Raw genomic sequence first — 19226 nt, 5'->3', positions numbered from 1 at the left:
CGCCTGCGTGATACGAGTTTTCACTGTTATTTAAACAGCGCGAGTGAAAATTCCTGACAACTCGTTGGAATTAAATAAATGAATAGGATTTTCCATCCACCTTTAGACTCGTTATGTTAGGATGGTAGCCGTTTCTTAAGAATTCATCAAGAAAAGTTACCTCGAGAAACTGACTTTTTATTATTTGCTTTCAGATTACACGGATCGTACGAAGCTTTGAAGTATGGAACTCTGTTGGATGGCTTGTCTGACCTTACCGGCGGAATCACTGAGAGTATCGCCATACGCCAAGATCCTACTGCGTGTGGGCGAGTACTAGCGAAACTTCTCGATATGACATCCCTTATCACGTGTACAGTAAATAACAATCAGCAGCAGGTAAACAACACGTGACTTTTTTCTTCTTAATTTATTATCGACCGCAGGTATCTTTAATACTTTGTAAGCCCGCTATTATTAGACTATCGGTGTTTGTACATTTATAGAAAATTAGATCTCTCGGATCGTTCGGATCTCTATTTAGATTCCATTTCTCCGATCATACCCATAAAAATATAAAACTGCTTAAACATGGGCGTTATAGATGTTATAAATATTGTGTTATTGAAAAAGTAAATTATTTGTTTTTACTTTGTTTAAGATTCGTACCAGTACAGAGAAACTCGCCAATGGCATTCAGATGGGGATCAATTACAGGCTGTACGCTATTGAAAGGGTAAATACCAGAGATAATAATCGTTCGATGATCTTGATTAATTCTGACTCGTATTTCATGATGGATCGTTACGTAAAATATAGGTGGAAACATTCAACGGCGAGGCGGTTCAGTTAGTAAAATTAAGAAATCCTCTTGGACCTGGTAGGGAGTATGTTGGCGCTTGGGCGAGAGGTGGCCTTGAATGGGATGAAGTACCTCCAATGGAAAGGGATCGTTTAGCGGTCAGAAACATGGCCGAGGGAGAATTCTGGTGAACTTATTTTAATAATAGCTTAATTTATAAAATAAGCTTTAATAATTTATTTAAGTTATAGGGTTTATTTGAGTACGCATCTCATTAAATTTAGTTACGCGATAATTGCAATAAATGCTACAAACGTGTGAATAAAAATAATTAACAGGAATCATATGAATCATAGGATATCGTATTCGGATTTCGTGAAGACGTTCACTCATTTAGAAGTCGTACATCTTGATGCTGAAACGTCGAGAGATGAACCATCGTTGCATAGCAAACATACCTGGCAAATGAAACTCTATCAAGGCAGCTGGAGGAGGGGCGTAACCGCGGGAGGATGTCGGAACAATGAAGGTTCGTACGCGGTTTACTCCAATGATGAACGTTTTACAACGGAAATCCGGTAATACGTAACGTAAGCACTTATTAAAATTACGATAAATTGTTCTACGATTCTATAAATTTATATATGTTGTAGAAACTTTCCATATTAATCCACAATTACATCTAATTCTAAGTGAAATGGAGGAAGTAATTGTCTCTTTGTATCAACACTCTATCATGGAAATAAAAGTAAGAAATACTCTTTATAGCTTTTAAATGTATCCTATTTTGGAAATTTTATTATTAATGATTGTACTATTTGTATTATATTAAGGTGATAGGCTTCACGGCGTACACTTTGCCGAAAAATAGCACAGAATCGATAAACAAGCAATTTTTCAAAAAGAATAAATCTTTGGTTAACTCGCAATACACCAACAGTCGTCAAGTGAGCCACAGATGTCAATTAGACCAGGGTGGCTATTTGTTAGTACCCACTACTTTTGAACCTACACAAGAAACAAGTTTTACGCTGCGAGTCTACAGTAGTAAGCCTCTAAAACTTAAGTAAGTAATTCAATTTTAATATTAACAGGTTACTTGAAAATATAATTTTACTTTTTACATATAAAATGATTTTATTAGACTTCTCGATACACCGCCGTCTTTGATGAAATCGGCCATCATCAAAGCGCCACCCCTCGAAGGCAAAGGTTTCTCACAATATGAAGCCGTGTTTCTGCAACTTGCTGACGAACATAGAACTGTAAACGCTTTTGAATTGCAAGAACTTCTTGAAGCTTGTTTACCAAATGGTAAAAGTTCGCACTATCTAAAATTATAATAAAAAAATTAATTCATCGATTCCTCTAATATTATTTGATAAATTATTGTGTTTGACTTATAGATTATATAAAAAGCTGTGCTTCTATGGAAGTATGTCGGCAGGTAGTTCTTACAATGGATGTATCCTTAAAATTAGTTAACTTTTTTTAATAATATTTTTGTAATTAATAATAATTTACTGATGATTTTCCTTACATTGATATTAATATAGAGTTCTGGTAGTGGTCGATTAAAATTCAATGACTTTAAGGATCTCATGTGCAGTTTAAAATACTGGCAAGCAGCGTTTAAAAATCACACGAAGGAAAAAACGGGTATACTTAAAGCGGAACGATTGCGAGATGCGTTATTAGAAGTGGGTAAGTATATATTATATATGTACATGTTTACCGATGTTTGATATTCACCTATCCGTACTCTTAACGCATGAAAAATATTTCTATTAGGGTTCCAATTAAATACGGATGTACTTTCAATTTTAATCCTTCGCTATATGAGAAAGGATGGGACACTCAGATTTGGTGACTTCGTCTCGGCAATACTGCACTTGAGTGACGCATTTGGTATACTTTAAGTTTTTGGCTCCTCCTTCTGTATATTCTAATATTTAAATATTTAAATTGCACGCTAATATTTACACTTATTTTATAGGAATATTTGAAAGTAAAGACCCTTTGCAAAATGGGACCATAAAATTAAGTTTAACTGAGGTACTCACGTTACATATAAAGTTTCATTTGATTTAGATACAAAAAATTAAATTATTATTTAAAATATCAATATTTATTTTCAGTGGCTCAGATCATCTTTGATGTGCTGAACTTACTACTCAACATAATTCGTGTACCTTGGAATACTTGTAAATAATGTTTTTTACGTCGTATGTAGACTTAAGTTTTAGCCATATTAACGGTTAATGAACGAGTCTATTTTTTGTGCTGTTTGTAAAATAATGTCATTATTCCCGCCATTAGCAATTTCATCATTCCTTCATCTGATTAAACATTATAAATGACAATGTATTATATATTATTTGTATAAGAAATTCATACTGAATAATAAAGTTAAATTTATTTTGTACAGCCCCTATCCACAATAAATAATTAATTATTTGTAAATAGGCTTGTCATCAAATTATATACTTCAAAGTACATATAACTTATATGTATAACAAGTTGTACGTATTACATGCATATAATTTGAACTGAATGATATGAATTTGTTTAAAATAAAATTTTTCACACAAAAAATTACTGAAAAAATTCTTATTGAAAATTGTTAAATAATATCAAATACCTAACGTTATTAATTTTTTATCGCAAACTGTATGTATCCTAAATTCAATCATCAAGAAGTATTTTAAATAATTGAAAAATCGCACAATAAAAAGTAAGAATAGAGTCGACAATCTCATGCTTATGAAGTATGAACGCACATGTATGTATAGTGGCGTTCATTTCGCTGATAAATATTGAGCGTGTTTAATTTATTTAAATTTTGTAAAAATAATGCTAAGGTGGTTATTACAAAATATATACAGTATTCAATATACAGTTTTTATACGGTGACTAGAAATAGTGCTTAGTTGGAAAGTGTCACATCACAATTAATGACGTGGATTTAGGTTAGGTTATGCATTACAATTTTTACCTGAATCTTGTCGAAATATTACTGAAAAAGTAATTTAAGAGTTCATCGTAAAGCACAAATCGTAAATAATGTTCGAAATTACAGATACGCAAAGTAAGTAATAAATAATTTATAATTTATAAAAAATCTACGATCTGTAACTATTCTCATGAGTATGAAATGAAATGTAAATTTCAAAACACTGTATAACAATTATGTATTAATTTCAGAAATAGGAGTCGGACTTGCAGGATTTGGTATATCTTTTCTTTTCCTTGGAATGTTACTACTCTTTGATAAAGGTCTTCTTGCTATTGGAAATGTAAGAACTGTTCTCGTAGATCTGTGAAAGCGTCTAATGTACATTACTACATTCCTCTGAATTAATTATTTCTCTATAGATTTTATTTATATGTGGATTATCATGTGTTATTGGACCAAAGAGAACCCTCAGCTTTTTTTTTCAAAGGCACAAGATAAAAGCTAGTGCTTCATTTTTAGGAGGAATTATTGTAGTACTTATGGGTTGGCCTATCATAGGCATGATCATAGAAACGTATGGTTTTATATTATTATTCAGGTATGTATTCTACATATGTTTTATTACCGAATACATATTTGTTCATTATGAAACTAGTTAAAATTTTAATGTTATTAATTTTTCAGTGGTTTCCTGCCAGTTGCCATAAATGTTTTACGAAAGATTCCTGGTTTAAGAATTATTTTAAATTTTCCAGGTTTATCTCGAATATTAGATTCAATTGCGGGAGATCCAAATAGAACAACTGTATGATATGTTTCTTGATATGATGGCACAAATCATTGTATATAAGATCCACTATTTTATATTGTGTCCCAAACTTTCACGTCATTCCCTTCTGAAATTTCTCTCAGATCTCTGTTTGTATTGTATAAATGCCAAGTATAAACAACAAAGTTCAATTACCTATCCGTTTAATCTAGAAATATTGTGTAAAAATAATATATAAATTTCTCATTTTCATATAAACCACTGTATTGCTGCAAAGACTATATGTGTATTTTAAGAACATTCCAAAATGTTCAGGTAGATTGAAGATCAAAATTAAAAAGGGAAGTATTTTTATTTAAAATCATTAATTCACTGTATCAGTAGATTAATGATATTAAGGCTAAGACCTACTTTCGATTTGGAATGTTTATAATAATGAAACATTGTATGAAACATGAAATATGTAATATGAAATGACACATGACTGTCACTACTCCTTAAAAATATAATTTTACTATATAAGAATGCAGGCATATTATTTATTTTTAGTATCTATTTAATGAATAAGCGATAACTTAGATAATTATTTTATCTTGTATGTTACAAAACGTAAGATAAAGAATTTAACTAAAAAAAATTAAAAAGTTATGTTTAAGGTAAGAAAAGATTCAAAACTATCTTCTGTCATTACTTTTATTGATCTGTTGGTTTCTTTGCACACATCCTAACATGAACACATTGGATGCATACACTTACAAGTAACGCTTCTCATTATCTTACACGTGTAGTCTGGAGTGTGAAATTAAATTACTGTTCACTGAAACTCGATGAACTTCATTGATACCGTTAATATGATCATTTATTATCTACAACGGGCCGAGAATAAGGGCGGGGGGGCGGCCCAAGTCTACGCGTCCCGCCGTCGCCGTAATAGTATTTCGTCGCGCGTCCTTCTCTTGCTCAAATATACGCTTATTTTTGTTATTTTCTTCTTTTTTGTTTAGATAATTATTTTTACTACTTTATGTCTCGACCATCGCCTATATAGTCACATGTATCAAACATTTCATATATCCATTACCTCGTTCTGCTTTACGAAAAGGGAATATGAAATATGGAACATGTGAGCTGCTGCAAGAAAATACTGAATCCGGCAATAAATTAAGCGAATTCTCTTCTACAGTCAAGATACATATTCTGCCGAGTTTCATTTGCATTTCACAAGATGCTACCAAAAGATCATAGTCTAAAACATAGTCTAAACATAATCTAAACTGTTCTCAAATTTCTCGACAGTTCGTGTACTGTTTCAGTCAGGAAATCACTTGATCTGTTGTTATGTCGGATGGTGAGGGTAATAAAGATGGTACTTGCAATTGTAGTTGTGAAGGTAATGAGGTGAGGATCGTTATTATGTCTTAAAGGAGATTCTTAATTTCATCATAAAGTACCAACACAAGCGCACCACCTGTACCACGAAGAACATTGGAGAATGCTCCTTTGAAGAAAGCACCACCACCTTCTGACTTGTAGATAGTGGCCCAACAGTGAAGGGTATTCTTGTATAACATATCGGATTTGGCGCGACCAGACTGCATCATCATACGCCTACGTACTGTGTCAAATGGATAAGATACAATACCCGCAACAGTTGTGACAACCTGCAAAAAATATTACAGATATTAATAAAAGGATTACAATTGTATCAAGATTTAAGATAGATATTATTGTCTGGTCTGTACCTGAGCAATACCCCATGAAATAAGGAATGGTGTCTTTTTGGGATCAGGCAGCATACCACGGGCGGTATCATAGAAACCAAAGTAGGCAGCACGATAGATGATGATACCCTGGACGGATACACCGAAGCCACGATAGAGACCACCAATACCGTCAGTCTTGAAGATCTTAGTCAGACAGTTACCAAGACCTGAGAATTCACGTTCACCTCCAGCTTTGCCTACATCAGCAGCCAACCTATAAGTAATAAGTGTAAGTAATTACTATATATAAAACTTTATCACACAAGTTGTAATTAAGAATTAATCACAATCAAATACCAAAATAATATGTAAAAAGTACCTAGTTCTGGCAAAGTCAAGAGGATAGACAAAGCACAGAGATGTAGCACCAGCAGCACCACCAGAGGCCAAATTTCCAACAAAGTAACGCATAAACTGTGTGTTTTTGTCAACACCACCAAGGAAAACCTGCTTGTACTTGTCTTTGAAGGCAAAGTTCAAAGCTTGTGTGGGAAAATATCTGATAACATTGGCAAAGTTACCACGCCAATAACTGAGGAATCCTTGTTCTTTTGGAATGCGCACAAAGCAGTCAATCATACCTGGAATAATATGAAAATATATTTATATCATATTTTATTTCAAGAAAGATTATATTTTGCATGAACAATAATTGGCAAGATTAATTACTTTTTCATTTTATTCAAATGTCAAATGTTCAATATCAGAATCTTTTCATGAAAATTTTTGAATCTCTACATGAAAATATTTGAATGATAGATTTAGAAATTCTATAAATTTTGTTTTGTTATATATTGAACTGCAGGCTGTTATGTAACAACATTGTCAGCTATAGATTTTTAATTATTTATAATATTTCATATCTTCAAGTACATAAAATTATCTTTATAATAACTAAGATATGTTAACACTGCAGAAACTTTAAAAATCTCTTTTCTTTAATACTAAGCAAAGGGAGATATACTCAAGGTCACGAAATTGTATTATTTTAGCATAATTTAAATATCATAAATTTTAATGATAACATATTGCGAATGACTAATTATCTACTAACTATTTATCATAAAACTACAATCTAAGATTATGTATTAATAAAACATTATTATTCGTCAGCAAAATAATTCCATGCTTAGATCTGTGCAATTTGATATATTCGTAATTTTCTTTCTTTTCTTAAATAAAACATTACTTATTTTTTCATAATTATATTACATCTTGGTTATAGTACAATAAACTACATTCTCATAAGTATGATTTTAATTGTTCATTATCAAATACATATTAAAAAGTCTTTAAAATAAAATTTGAGTATATTCTTTATAACATAAAGGCAGCCATATTGAGCCGCATAGTCATCGATCGGCACTTGCGAATCCCGTACAAAGAGCAATGCCATGCACTGCCATCTGCTAACCAAGTCATTTCACCGAATATCGACCCACTCGTTTGTCAGAAAAGTACGACTTCCTTTTCAATCGATATTGCAAAAGTTATGTAAGACACGAAACTTTATCTTTGTTACATAAAGTAGGAAATTAAAACTAGATAGTACTACTACTAGCGTACTTCTAACATATAGTATGAAATGATATTACATAACGGTAATCTCGATCCTAACCACCGTGGATGAACTTGGCGGAAACGCTTGGCAGTTTCAGAATCCCGACATGAGCGAAATGTTCCTGTCACATGTTTTATATGTTTCGTTGTCTAGTCTTACGCACAGTGATTTGTGATTCCAGTTATTTGCATGTTATGTATCTTGACACTTCGTCCATTTTATTAATCTCTCATAAGTGATCGAATAAATGTAATTGCCTCCTCAAATAGCTCACCTTTGTAACGCTGGTCTTCAGCAATTTGCTTGGAGATATGCTGTACCTGCAGCAATAGCTTCACACGTTCGATGGGAGCAACCGCCGTTTTCGAGATAGCGGCGGCTACACCACCAGCCAAGAAATCCTTGGCGAATGCCACTGGATCCGCAAGACCAGACATATTGATTCAGACAGTTAGTATGAAAACGGGTTAACAAAATAAAGAGGAGGAACCACTCCTACGTTTCGGACGCGCGCCGGACGACGAGTGAGCGAGACGAGTTCCTCTCGTTGAACGGACCTCTGCTAAGAATAGCTGCGCAGGTCACGTGCAGAGTTCTGCGCAGGTTCAATCTTCTGGCACGGCCGCACCTTGAGACCCTGACACTTCGTACACTTCGAACGCGTACTCTGTTCCCGAATTCGTGACCTTTCTTTCGTATCTTGCGACACTACGCCTTTCTTCCCCTTTTTCACGGTCACCATGTGTATATCAATTAAATAGAATGCGTTCACGGTTTGTTGTTTCGAAATTAGATGTTTAACCGCGCTTATGACGTGTTTCCGGTAACGAAAATATAGAAATTGTCGCTAGTGTCAAGGTATTCGAAACGCGAAGTAGTTTGGCGGGAATATATTTCTATAAAACGGTGAAATATGTATCATATTTTTATGTATTGTACCAAGATTTCTTCCTCATTTAACAATACTGATTAAATGAATACCAAACACGGATATTATAACAGACTAACAAAAATGATTGATATCAGTATTTTTAATATATTTCTACAAATAAAAATTAATTGATGATTACAACTTAATATTTAAGAAAAAAAGAGTATAGTGTTTTCTTTCTTCATATCTTAATTCACAAAGAATTGTACAAATTATAGGAAGGAATATCGTAGAGAAGTTGTGTGCATATTTGAAATACCCGCCTGATACACCATCTTTACTGGTTCTCCAGGTACTAATAGGGTATAATTTGCAATTATTTTCCTATTTTAACAAGGAATAACTAATAACATTTTATCTTTACCTTAATTTTAATGTAATCCACTCCTTGATTATCATTTTTATGTAATCACAACATTGCTTAGTTTTAACATAAACATTCTTATAACTATAATAATATTTGCAACAATCATTAATGATAAAAATTGTTGGAGCGATCTATAAAATCAAAGAAAATTACATTGAAAAGAAAAAGAAGAAAACATTATGTCAAGGATAATGACCGATCGAGTTTTGTATTATACAATTTGATGTGACCCTATTCGATTTGAGGCAGGTATTACAGTACAATTGCGTCATACCGATCGATCGTTATCTCTACACTTTGGTGATGGTCATACATATAATATGAATACATAGATCAAGTTATATCCTTATCGATAAGAACATTTATTATCAACATTTTTTATATTTTCATTTATTAATACAAGCAGAAAATTTCGATAAATACAATTGCGATAAGGTACATGTGTAGTACCGTGATTATCTTTGGGGTGGTTTCGAGTTTGCGCCGTTTAAGATACAAGAACGAGATACAAGGTCAATCTCTCATGAAGAAGGAGGTCAACAGGGCGCGACTTGCGTAACCCTGGCGTACGGCCAGTATGTTACGAAGCACAACGCCAGGGTTCAATGGAGTAACTTCAAGTAAAGTGTATTTATAAACCTTGAAGACACGTACATACGTAGTGGACCTTGTAGAGAATAGACTAATGCTAAAAATGTCCTTTGTCTACATCATGTAAATTTCACTGCGCGTGCAAGTATTCGTAGTGAGAATTAATCATATCAACTGATATCAGCCGAGCATAAACTTATGGATACTGGTACATAAATACTAGTACAATAATTTTAATCGTAACACTGGTAATCGACTGTATCTTTTAAATGTTCTTGCACTTCCGTATAAATTTCTGTTTTCGATATATCTATTTAAACATTTAAGGAAATTGTAACTTGTATATAATAATTATCCATTGTGTTTCCAATTGGATGAATAATTGAATGGTAATAAAAAGTGACTGAGAATACTATAAATACATAATATGTAATTGTAATTCATATAATTATATAGAATTAAATAAGAGACTATGTAATATTTTTGTGATAGGACACTTAAAATATTTCAAAATATATCATCATCTATTTTTATACCAAAATATTTGTCTATATTTATGCCTAATTCTATCGTACTACTACTAACTTATCTTCATCGATTCACGCAGACATTCCAGTTATAACGGGAAATTCCACATTTACTGAGTTCAGTGATAATATTCGACATACCGTTGTGATTATCTACACACAAACACATGTAAGTAGAATGACTCGTGTGGCTCATATTATGCATTATAATCAGTAATTTGAGGACTGTGTAGATATATATAAATAAAAATTCAAAATTTTTGTCAATGCATCAGTATATTATTCATCACAGAGTACTTCCTAACTTGAAGACGATGTTACGTAACTATTATCAAATCGACATATAATACTAAAAGGAAATTGGAATGAATAGAAGAAAAACCATTAAATACATACGTATATGCGTCATTCAGTTGCATACATAGAAAGTTAACGATTGCAAGCTCTAACACATAACTATATCGAACTTGCAACGTGGAACTTAAGTGTGTGGATTGGATTAAATAACGACCTTGATGGCGTATGCGGCTGTCTGCACATAGTGTAATAACTGAAGTCATGATGGTCAATGCACCTGAAAACAGTTCGAAGTGGTTTTATTACTTGATAGAGATCTACAGGATTTAAGGTTTTGTAGCGCGACAATACATATCCCATAAAAGTAAAACACTCAGAGAATCGAAAGCCATATTCTTTGCGCATGCCTAAGATTCTAGCGGAAACGGAAGAACTTTCTTGACTGTCTGTATTTTCTGCACGCGCAGACTAACAAACAATTCAGAAATCGGCAGAACGACAACTTCATATTATAATAAACACAGCATTTTAGATGCCGAAATTACCAACGTTACATATTTCGCATTACTTTTATTCAAAAAACGGTGAGTTCGGAGCTAAATTTTTCTTTACAAAAGGTTTTTTACGGCCATTTTATAAAATATATTAGTTCTGTAACAACTTTGAGAGAACGGTTTTTCCGTAATTAATCAGAATATCACTTCTGCAGAGGCTTACTATAGAGATTTTATGTTAAAACTTTCAACTTTAATAATGAATGTCTATATTTCGGTAAGGCTAGGTTCCCTAAATATTGAGTCATGTATAAATAATATACTAAATTACGTATTGTCAACATTTGAGAGCAATTAAAATTAAGAATATTAACTCACGTTATAAATACCTTAAACGTATATAAGATTATATAAATAATTTATACGAACAGTAATATATTATATGAATATAAAAATACATAAATTCTGATTAATGGTAATGCTCAAGACACTTATCGTTTTTGCCTTTCGAATAGGACGTCTATTATTAATTACGTAAAAATAAATATGATTGATATTTCTAATTGCACAATGTACCGATTATACATGTACGATGTACAAAATAAAATTTTGATGTTTCTCTACCCGATCCAAATAAGGCGAGCTAAGCGAATAGTACGACATTTATTTGTCACTGCAGAACTAATAAAATTTTATATTTCTTTAATTCACTGTAGAAGTACGAAAAGTTTCTAAAGAAACTTTCCTCAAGAGATTGATTTGTTAGAATTAATAGTATATTCAAAGTGCTTCATTGGAGTGTCAGGGTCATTTTACGCACAGGAAGCTACTAACAATTTACTCTATGGTTTCTGTGGCATTTCATAGTATCCGCAGTTGGTACAGTAGAATAAATCCTATCTAATCCAAACTAAGATCAAATCAAGAGTAATAATAAATAAGCTACTTTACTATATTTTGTAACGTAAAATACAATAAGGTTATCCATGATATAGAACTAGAGTATATACCCAAACTTTAAAATTTAGGTTATGTAATTAATCTATACTCTGTCTCTAATATATTTAAAAATATTGAAAAGCACGAGTAAACATACATTATACATATTTTATACAGTTCCCAATGAACTTTCCTTTAATTAATAATTAGATCTAACACCCTCTAGTGGAGTATTGCAAAGTATGTTAAATGCAGGAACGTGTGGAATATGAAACTGTGAAGTGACGAATACATACGAATCAAGCCGGACATTTATGAAACGTCAGACTTACGATTAAATTACGATTTTACGGCATTTCGCGGTAAATAACATGTTTCTTCTTCACGATTTTCAATTATGTAGTGGTTGTCTAATAATAATGATAGTGTAAACTTCTGTGCAAAATTTTTGTATTGTTTCATAAATTTATAATGATGTCACTTTCTGTCTCAGGTTATGGCTTCCTGCAATCGCTCAGACTTTTATTACGCTTTAAATAAACAATTTTTATTTTTCACATATCTCATAGTATTATTTTGTGCAAGTAAAAAAATTAAAATAATTGAATTCTATAATATATTTATGACAATACGTGGAAATAAAAATACGATTGTCTTATTTTTTAATTCCGACTTGTATAAACATTGTTGTTAGAAAGTTCATATATATTAGCGTCGCCAAGTTAATATATGAATGAATGAAGTAAACAAAGATATATATATATATACATACACACACACACGTACGTGTATTGTGTATATGTGTATGTTTATATATCTCATTCTGCTCCTATATTTTTTATTTTTGGAAAAAGTAAATATTAAAAGAAATATCTTACATAACATAATTTTTTTATTGTTTTAGAATGAAAATGCTATGTATTTACAGTATGACATTAGTATGTATTAATGTTGCCTGAAAGCAAGGCATACGTAGACAATATGACAGAAGGTTAGTAAATGTGGTATTTATAGCCTATAATTGTTTTTTAAATTAAATATATATATATATTTTATATTTTAATATGTATCTATCTGATTTATATATTTATCAAGATTATAACGAAATGAATTAATTCATATTTTAGGAGGTGAAACTCAACCAACTCCTGGAAATGAGGCACAACCTGGTATGCTGTGATCTTCTTCATTGATTCTTCATATACATTAAATTTTTCAAATTTTGGTGCACTGAAAATGTAGCTATTAAGCTTAATATAATTAAGTTAGTGTTCATTGTGGGCATCTGTTACGTTACAGAATGGGGCTTCATCTATTAGTCTCTACCATCATACAGAATTAATAGTGTTAGAACTGAGAATATTTTTGTAGTAGTAGTTTCTAGACATGGCCATACAAAATATTTGTGCTTAAAACAATATATTTTTATATTTCTATTAAATAAATTATAAAATTAATTAATATATAAATTTCCCAATGACTAAACCTGTCATTTTTATCAGAAGCCTCTGAAGCCAGGGCCGTACATGGCGAAGGATTACATGAAGCAGCAGCAGAATCATCTCAAAGTGTACCTGAACCCAATCAAGATTTACTTACTGTTCATGGAGCAACGCAAGGAGAAAGTAGCGATGCTGTTAGCATTCACACTGCCAGTACTTCAGTTTCTGGCAATGGTTAGCACACAACTCATATAACATTTGCTAAAAAAATATAAATAAATATTGAAGTTTACTGGTTTTCTTAGAATCAAGTTCCAGTAGAGTGAGTGCAATAACTGTCGTGTTACCTTGGGGTGCTCAGAAAGAAACAGTGAAATCACAACAAATAGGAGATATGGATTTAAGACCTGGAGAGTTTGTGATGCGTACCTTGTTTGCAGAGTTCACCACTCAAGCAGAAAAAAAAATGGAAGCAGTGATGACAGAACATGTAAGTAATTTTATTATTTAGACAAGGTCTGTTTTTGACAACAAATATATTACAGGAAAAGCCACTTTCAAAAGTTTTACAAAGAGGAGAAGATCCACAATTTGACCAATTGTTATCTGCATTTGGTTCAGTTGCAGAACATTGTTTACCTTCTATTTTACGAGCACTTTTTAATTGGTATGAACGTCAGTTAGTTGATCAAGGTAGCGATCAAAGAAAACCTGCTCCTGGAAAAGAAGATCAGAAAGGAAAAAGGTAAAAACATGTTTTAAATATCAAAATTATGACTATTGTAAAATAAGTGTTCTATTTCAGCATTATGTATACAATAGTATCAGGAAGTGTAGAGACAGTTGAAAGAAGTGAAGCAGATTTACTTCAGGAACGAAGAGATCTTGCAGTAGAATTTATATTTTGTTTAATGTTAATAGAGGTTTTACGTCAATTACCATTTCACCCTGGTCATGAAGATTTAGTAACTTACATAGAAAATATAGCTTTCAAACATTTCAAATACAGAGAAGGGTAAGAGCGTAATACAATACAAATTTTATAAAATATCAGACTGTTTTATAGAAGGTTACGATTGTGTTACAGAATACAAAATGAGCCAAATGCAGCAAACATTCATATCATTGCTGATCTTTATGCAGAAGTAATAGGAGTTCTTGCACAGTCTCGATTTATGTCAGTTAGGAAACGTTTTATGGTCGAATTGAAAGAATTACGTGCTAAGGAACCAGGACCTCACACTACACAGAGTATTATTTCGTTACTAATGGGAATGAAATTTTTTAGAGTAAAAGTAATTAAAAAGCAAAAGTTGTTTTTAAATATTTTTATTGTATAAGTTTCTGTATATATTCTGCATATATGTATAAAATTGTAGATGGTACCAATAGAAGAATTTGAGGCCTCATTTCAGTTTATGCAAGAGTGTGCACAATATTTTTTGGAAGTAAAAGACAAAGATGTCAAACATGCTTTGGCTGGACTTTTCGTAGAGATACTTGTTCCTGTTGCAGCTGTAAGCTTATAACATTATATCACTAATATATATAATAAAATTTTAACATGTATAAATGATATTAATTTTATATTTCAGGCTGTCAAAAATGAAGTTAATGTACCTTGTCTAAAGAATTTTGTAGAAATGTTATATTCTACAACATTAGATATGTGTACAAAGTCAAAACATAGATTGGCCCTTTTCCCTCTTGTAACTTGTTTGTTATGTGTCAGTCAGAAAACATTTTTTTTGCAAAATTGGCATTACTTTTTAGCAATGTGCCTATCGCATTTGAAGAATCGAGATCCTAAGATGTGTCGTGTTGCTTTAGGTGCGTAAATAATTTCTTATATTAGCAGATTTTATATTATAGTAAAATAGTCTGAACATTTCTGTTTATTTTTCAGAGGCGTTATATCGTTTACTTTGGGTATACATGATACGTATTAAATGCGAGAGTAATTCAGCTACTCAAAGTAGATTACAAAGTATAGTAAATTCTTTGTTCCCGAAAGGTTCAAAAGCGGTAGTACCACGTGATACCCCACTGAATATTTTTGTAAAAATCATTCAATTCATTGCACAGGAAAGATTGGATTTTGCAATGCGAGAAATAGTATTTGATTTGTTATCCGTGGGTAGACCAGTGAAGATAATTTTAACTCCTGAACGTATGAGTATTGGACTTCGAGCTTTCTTGGTTGTAGCTGATAGTTTACAACAAAAAGAAGGAGAACCACCAATGCCGCGTACGATGGGAGTATTACCAAGCGGTAATACTATGCGAGTTAAAAAAACATTTCTCAATAAGGTGAGTATGGCAAATGGATTGTGTATATAATTTAAATAATTAACTGCATATTTCTAACAAAGATTTTAATTTTATAAAATTTAGATGTTAACAGAAGATACAGCAAGAAGTATAGGAATGTCTTCGTATTTTCCACACGTTCGACGAGTATTTGTTGATATATTACGCGCTTTAGATGTTCATTATGGCAGACCTCTTATGATGACAAGCACTCAAAATATGAATAAGGAACCAGATGAAATGATTACCGGAGAACGAAAACCTAGGATAGATCTTTTCCGAACTTGCGTTGCTGCAGTTCCTCGATTAATACCTGATGGAATGACTGGTGCTGAATTAGTTGATTTATTATCCCGTTTAACTGTCCACATGGATGAAGAACTTCGTGGATTAGCATATCAAAGTCTACAAACCTTAGTATTAGATTTTCCCGACTGGAGACAGGATGTTGTTCTTGGATTTACACAATTTCTTGCTAGAGATGTCCAAGACACTTTTCCGCAACTTGTTGATAACGGTTTGAGAATGCTTTTGCAACTTCTAACGAGTTGGAAAAATGCACTAACAAGTCCTAGCATAAGATCTAAGGAACAATCAGTGGATAATGCAAGAACTAATACTCGCGTTGATAGTAACATTAAGAAAAGTGAATCGGGACAAAAGATAGAACCTGTTTCTAGCGTTTTTCATTTAGTGGAAGGATTTGCGTTAGTTATGCTTTGCAATTGTCGCCTTTATCCTAGAAGAATAGCAGTTCATATATTACGCGAAGTTAAACATTTATTGAAAACATTAGGTAAGTTCAATTACATCGGGGCATTTTAACATAAAGAAGTCAAACATTGAACAAGCATTTATTTCATTTTAGGAGGCTTAGAAGATGATCAACCTGTGATCGATGTAATAGACGCTTGTTGTCCAACAGTTTTGGAGAAATGCTATCATATGTTACCTCCTGCTGAAAAAGCAGCAGCTGCTTCTACTTCTAACGTTGATCTTCAGTGGATAGCTGAAAGAAGTAGTTGTGTATGGACAGCAGGTGATGATGACAGTGACATAATCATCTTAATTATATTAGCCAAGCATATAATCTCTCTTAATATATAATGTAAAATTACAGGTCTTCATGATGATACTAGTACAAAAAGTTCTTCTTCTTTAAATTTGAATGGAGCAGATCCATGGGGAAGTTGTTTGTTTGCATTTTTAGAGAAAGATAGAGTGCTAACATTGTGTCCCACTGCTGTAGCACATTCGTGGCCTATCGTTTTTACGCGGATAAATTCACTGTTCTCAGTAATTGATCCCACGTAAGACCATATTAAAGTTTGTAAAAAGTTATATGTTTATAATTGTACAAAAGTAAAAGTCTTTATTTTGAATTTTTTAGACCTGTAAATGACAATAGAGCTTCTCTATTAAGAAGTTCAACCGCAGTTCGGAAACCTGTGAATGAGAGAGATATGTACATGCATGTGTGGAAAAATTATCTAACTTTTGGATACAGAGTTGTTCCACCAGTACCAAGCCCTGTTGTACGATGTGCTAGTCCAGATCTCAGCCTAAGGTAAGTTCGTGCTTAAATATCTCTATAAGAACATTAGTCTCATAACATACCATTTTATGTTATTATTTAAAATACATTGAAGACATTATATTAAAACATAAGAGGTCAATAAACATTAGTGTGTACTCGTCATATAGTCCTAAATTCACATTATTTGCACAAATTAGTGCCAAATTCAAAATCATAAATGATGCAGTTTATAGCTCAATTATTAGAGCTTTAGGCGTGTATAAAACAATGATTATCAGGTGGAATTAAATTTATTTGGTATTAATTGGTGTGGGGTCATGTCTGCTTATGTCTGTTGTATACCTCGGAAATATTTGATATATCGATGTTTATTTCTCATAAACCATTACAATAATAATTAAAGTGTAGAACTCTGTGAATCATATGATTCTTTATTATAACATGCATATCCTGTTGTGGCACGCACGTGGCATCTATATTCCTAACGTCTGATACGTTGCAAGATTGTCTACTCTCACATGAACTATGCACATTATCACCTCTAGGACTCCATTATCGTATTAGTAACAATAAGGTGTTTTATATAAAATAGAAGAGCACCAATTTCTACCAAGGCGCGCTTTGCACTCGGGAGCGGGATTCAATATTGCACATCTTTTTCTTGAGCGCATATCTCTTCGCTTTAGTTTCCTGTAACATTCTTTACCTCGCATGCCATTCGTCACTGTCTCGCACATGTACATCTGGACCTTAGAGTAGTAGTTTCTGAGCAGTAAATAATGTTTGATACAAGGAGCATTGGTGGTACACTGTATTGCATACTCTAGTGGTCAGCATACGGTGGAGTTTGGTGTGTTGTGCATGAGTAAGGAGTTGAGTCAGAGCCTGGAGAATCTCGGTGGGGCACAGACCCTGCCGGGTCGCTTCTCCGTTCCGTCCATTTCCGGCATCTACACCAGGCATAAGCGGACCAGGTGAGCCTAATTAACCATAGCGAACGACGATGCTTCGAAGTCACCCGGGATTAAACGGTCGTTGGTAATTTGCACAATCTTTTTATGAGACTGTTTTCTTTATTTGCAAGTTTTTTAGCTCTCTGATCAAACTGCTGTTGCTAACACGAATATATATTTTTATTTACTCTTTCTATCTAGCCTTACGACCGTTCCCAATCGCTTTAATCGGAAGTTAAACTTGTCAGTCGCGCACGATTTACATGTTTGTAACAGTTCAACTTTAAAAGACTTTAATATATGAAAAATTTGAATATTCTCGTAGTTCATCGCCGGATAGTCTATCTGCTGAACGAGGTGATAACAAATCACCTGGTACAAATGCAAGTCCTGCAGCTTTATATAAGTTAACAGTACCTTTATTGAGATGTGAAGTAGTGGATGTTAGAGATGCTGCTGTGCAAGCAATCGGAAAAGTAAATGCCGATGCGTTAAAGTAAGTAAACATATAAATTGTTCAGCATGAAGTATCCTTATTGATGATCATTATTTTCAGAGATTTAATGGAAGAATTAGTTCTTTACATCCGTGAGGCGGTTGATCGTAAACAAGAAAATATGAGACGTAGAAGACGAAGAGATGCATTGAGATTGCAACTAGTGAGAGTATTGGAATTGATTGCCGAATATGGAACGTTCGGTATTTGGTTAGTAATCGATCTCTTTAGTCATCTTTATCTTAATCATCAATCATCGATCTCTTTAGTTAATCATCACTATCTCATTCCCTTTATTAAATTTCATATATTTTTATAGCCCTGCAGTATTAGATCGAGAAACACAATCGCTTCATCCCACGTTTGTCGAGTACATCGATGGCGCTCGTTTATACTTAGAAAACGAAACTGATAAAGAAGCCCCTGCAGTTCGTGATATTAAGTTGCATTTCTGTAATTTCATCAGAAAAATGATCAAGAGCTTTTCATGTAAGTATCTTATTCATAGAAAC

The 19226-nt window shown here is 32.7% G+C and overlaps 4 protein-coding genes and 1 long non-coding RNA gene across 13 annotated transcripts in view; 3 read left to right on the top strand and 2 right to left on the bottom strand.

Annotated features, from left to right (window-relative positions):
- Positions 1 to 3869, top strand: part of LOC126917089 (calpain-C) — a 39240-nt gene extending 35371 nt beyond the window's left edge. For both annotated transcript variants that reach the window (XM_050723552.1, XM_050723560.1), the window contains 12 exons: positions 195 to 378; positions 641 to 715; positions 799 to 968; positions 1138 to 1310; positions 1435 to 1529; positions 1615 to 1847; positions 1926 to 2095; positions 2188 to 2246; positions 2338 to 2485; positions 2573 to 2689; positions 2778 to 2836; positions 2920 to 3869. In XM_050723552.1, the coding sequence (XP_050579509.1) occupies positions 195 to 378; positions 641 to 715; positions 799 to 968; positions 1138 to 1310; positions 1435 to 1529; positions 1615 to 1847; positions 1926 to 2095; positions 2188 to 2246; positions 2338 to 2485; positions 2573 to 2689; positions 2778 to 2836; positions 2920 to 2946 (1510 nt within the window). In that variant the 3' untranslated portion in view covers positions 2947 to 3869. The remainder of the gene's footprint in view (positions 1 to 194; positions 379 to 640; positions 716 to 798; positions 969 to 1137; positions 1311 to 1434; positions 1530 to 1614; positions 1848 to 1925; positions 2096 to 2187; positions 2247 to 2337; positions 2486 to 2572; positions 2690 to 2777; positions 2837 to 2919) is intronic.
- Positions 3721 to 5570, top strand: LOC126917232 (vesicle transport protein GOT1B). Its single transcript, XM_050723902.1, has 4 exons — positions 3721 to 3869; positions 3986 to 4077; positions 4157 to 4335; positions 4422 to 5570. Exons 1-4 carry the CDS (start codon positions 3845 to 3847, stop codon positions 4546 to 4548), a joined length of 423 nt encoding a protein of 140 aa, XP_050579859.1. The 5' UTR covers positions 3721 to 3844; the 3' UTR covers positions 4549 to 5570.
- On the bottom strand, positions 5186 to 8381 carry LOC126917206 (ADP,ATP carrier protein 2). The gene is made up of 4 exons (XM_050723851.1): positions 8105 to 8381; positions 6589 to 6850; positions 6249 to 6483; positions 5186 to 6167 (listed from the first exon to the last, which is right to left on the bottom strand). The coding sequence occupies exons 1-4, from the start codon at positions 8265 to 8267 to the stop codon at positions 5925 to 5927; spliced, it is 903 nt and encodes a 300-aa protein (XP_050579808.1). The 5' UTR covers positions 8268 to 8381; the 3' UTR covers positions 5186 to 5924.
- A 363-nt stretch (positions 8382 to 8744) lies between these two features.
- LOC126917266 (uncharacterized) lies at positions 8745 to 12271 on the bottom strand. The gene is made up of 2 exons (XR_007710895.1): positions 12134 to 12271; positions 8745 to 10820 (listed from the first exon to the last, which is right to left on the bottom strand). It is a non-coding gene; the product is annotated as an uncharacterized LOC126917266 (long non-coding RNA).
- The window catches only part of LOC126916937 (protein furry), a 26160-nt gene continuing 17753 nt past the window's right edge, over positions 10820 to 19226 (top strand). For 3 of the 8 annotated variants that reach the window (XM_050723309.1, XM_050723301.1, XM_050723265.1), the window contains exons 1-19: positions 12236 to 12338; positions 12881 to 12967; positions 13104 to 13145; positions 13479 to 13652; positions 13724 to 13908; positions 13964 to 14163; positions 14224 to 14433; positions 14506 to 14713; positions 14798 to 14935; positions 15014 to 15248; positions 15325 to 15728; positions 15813 to 16524; positions 16597 to 16767; positions 16849 to 17038; positions 17119 to 17295; positions 18093 to 18239; positions 18544 to 18714; positions 18775 to 18924; positions 19034 to 19203. In XM_050723309.1, the coding sequence (XP_050579266.1) occupies positions 12925 to 12967; positions 13104 to 13145; positions 13479 to 13652; positions 13724 to 13908; positions 13964 to 14163; positions 14224 to 14433; positions 14506 to 14713; positions 14798 to 14935; positions 15014 to 15248; positions 15325 to 15728; positions 15813 to 16524; positions 16597 to 16767; positions 16849 to 17038; positions 17119 to 17295; positions 18093 to 18239; positions 18544 to 18714; positions 18775 to 18924; positions 19034 to 19203 (3727 nt within the window). In that variant the 5' untranslated portion in view covers positions 12236 to 12338; positions 12881 to 12924. Of the gene's footprint in view, positions 11128 to 11851; positions 11917 to 12235; positions 12339 to 12880; positions 12968 to 13103; positions 13146 to 13478; positions 13653 to 13723; positions 13909 to 13963; positions 14164 to 14223; positions 14434 to 14505; positions 14714 to 14797; positions 14936 to 15013; positions 15249 to 15324; positions 15729 to 15812; positions 16525 to 16596; positions 16768 to 16848; positions 17039 to 17118; positions 17296 to 18092; positions 18240 to 18543; positions 18715 to 18774; positions 18925 to 19033; positions 19204 to 19226 lie in introns of those variants that run through there. The other 5 variants (XM_050723274.1, XM_050723283.1, XM_050723292.1 and 2 more) reach the window with 5 other exon arrangements.

The sequence above is a fragment of the Bombus affinis genome, chromosome 1, assembly GCF_024516045.1.
Source record: "Bombus affinis isolate iyBomAffi1 chromosome 1, iyBomAffi1.2, whole genome shotgun sequence".
In the NCBI taxonomy this organism is placed as follows: domain Eukaryota; kingdom Metazoa; phylum Arthropoda; class Insecta; order Hymenoptera; family Apidae; genus Bombus; species Bombus affinis.
The sequence above is the reverse complement of the archived record's forward strand: the minus strand, read 5'-3'. Positions and strand labels throughout refer to the sequence as shown.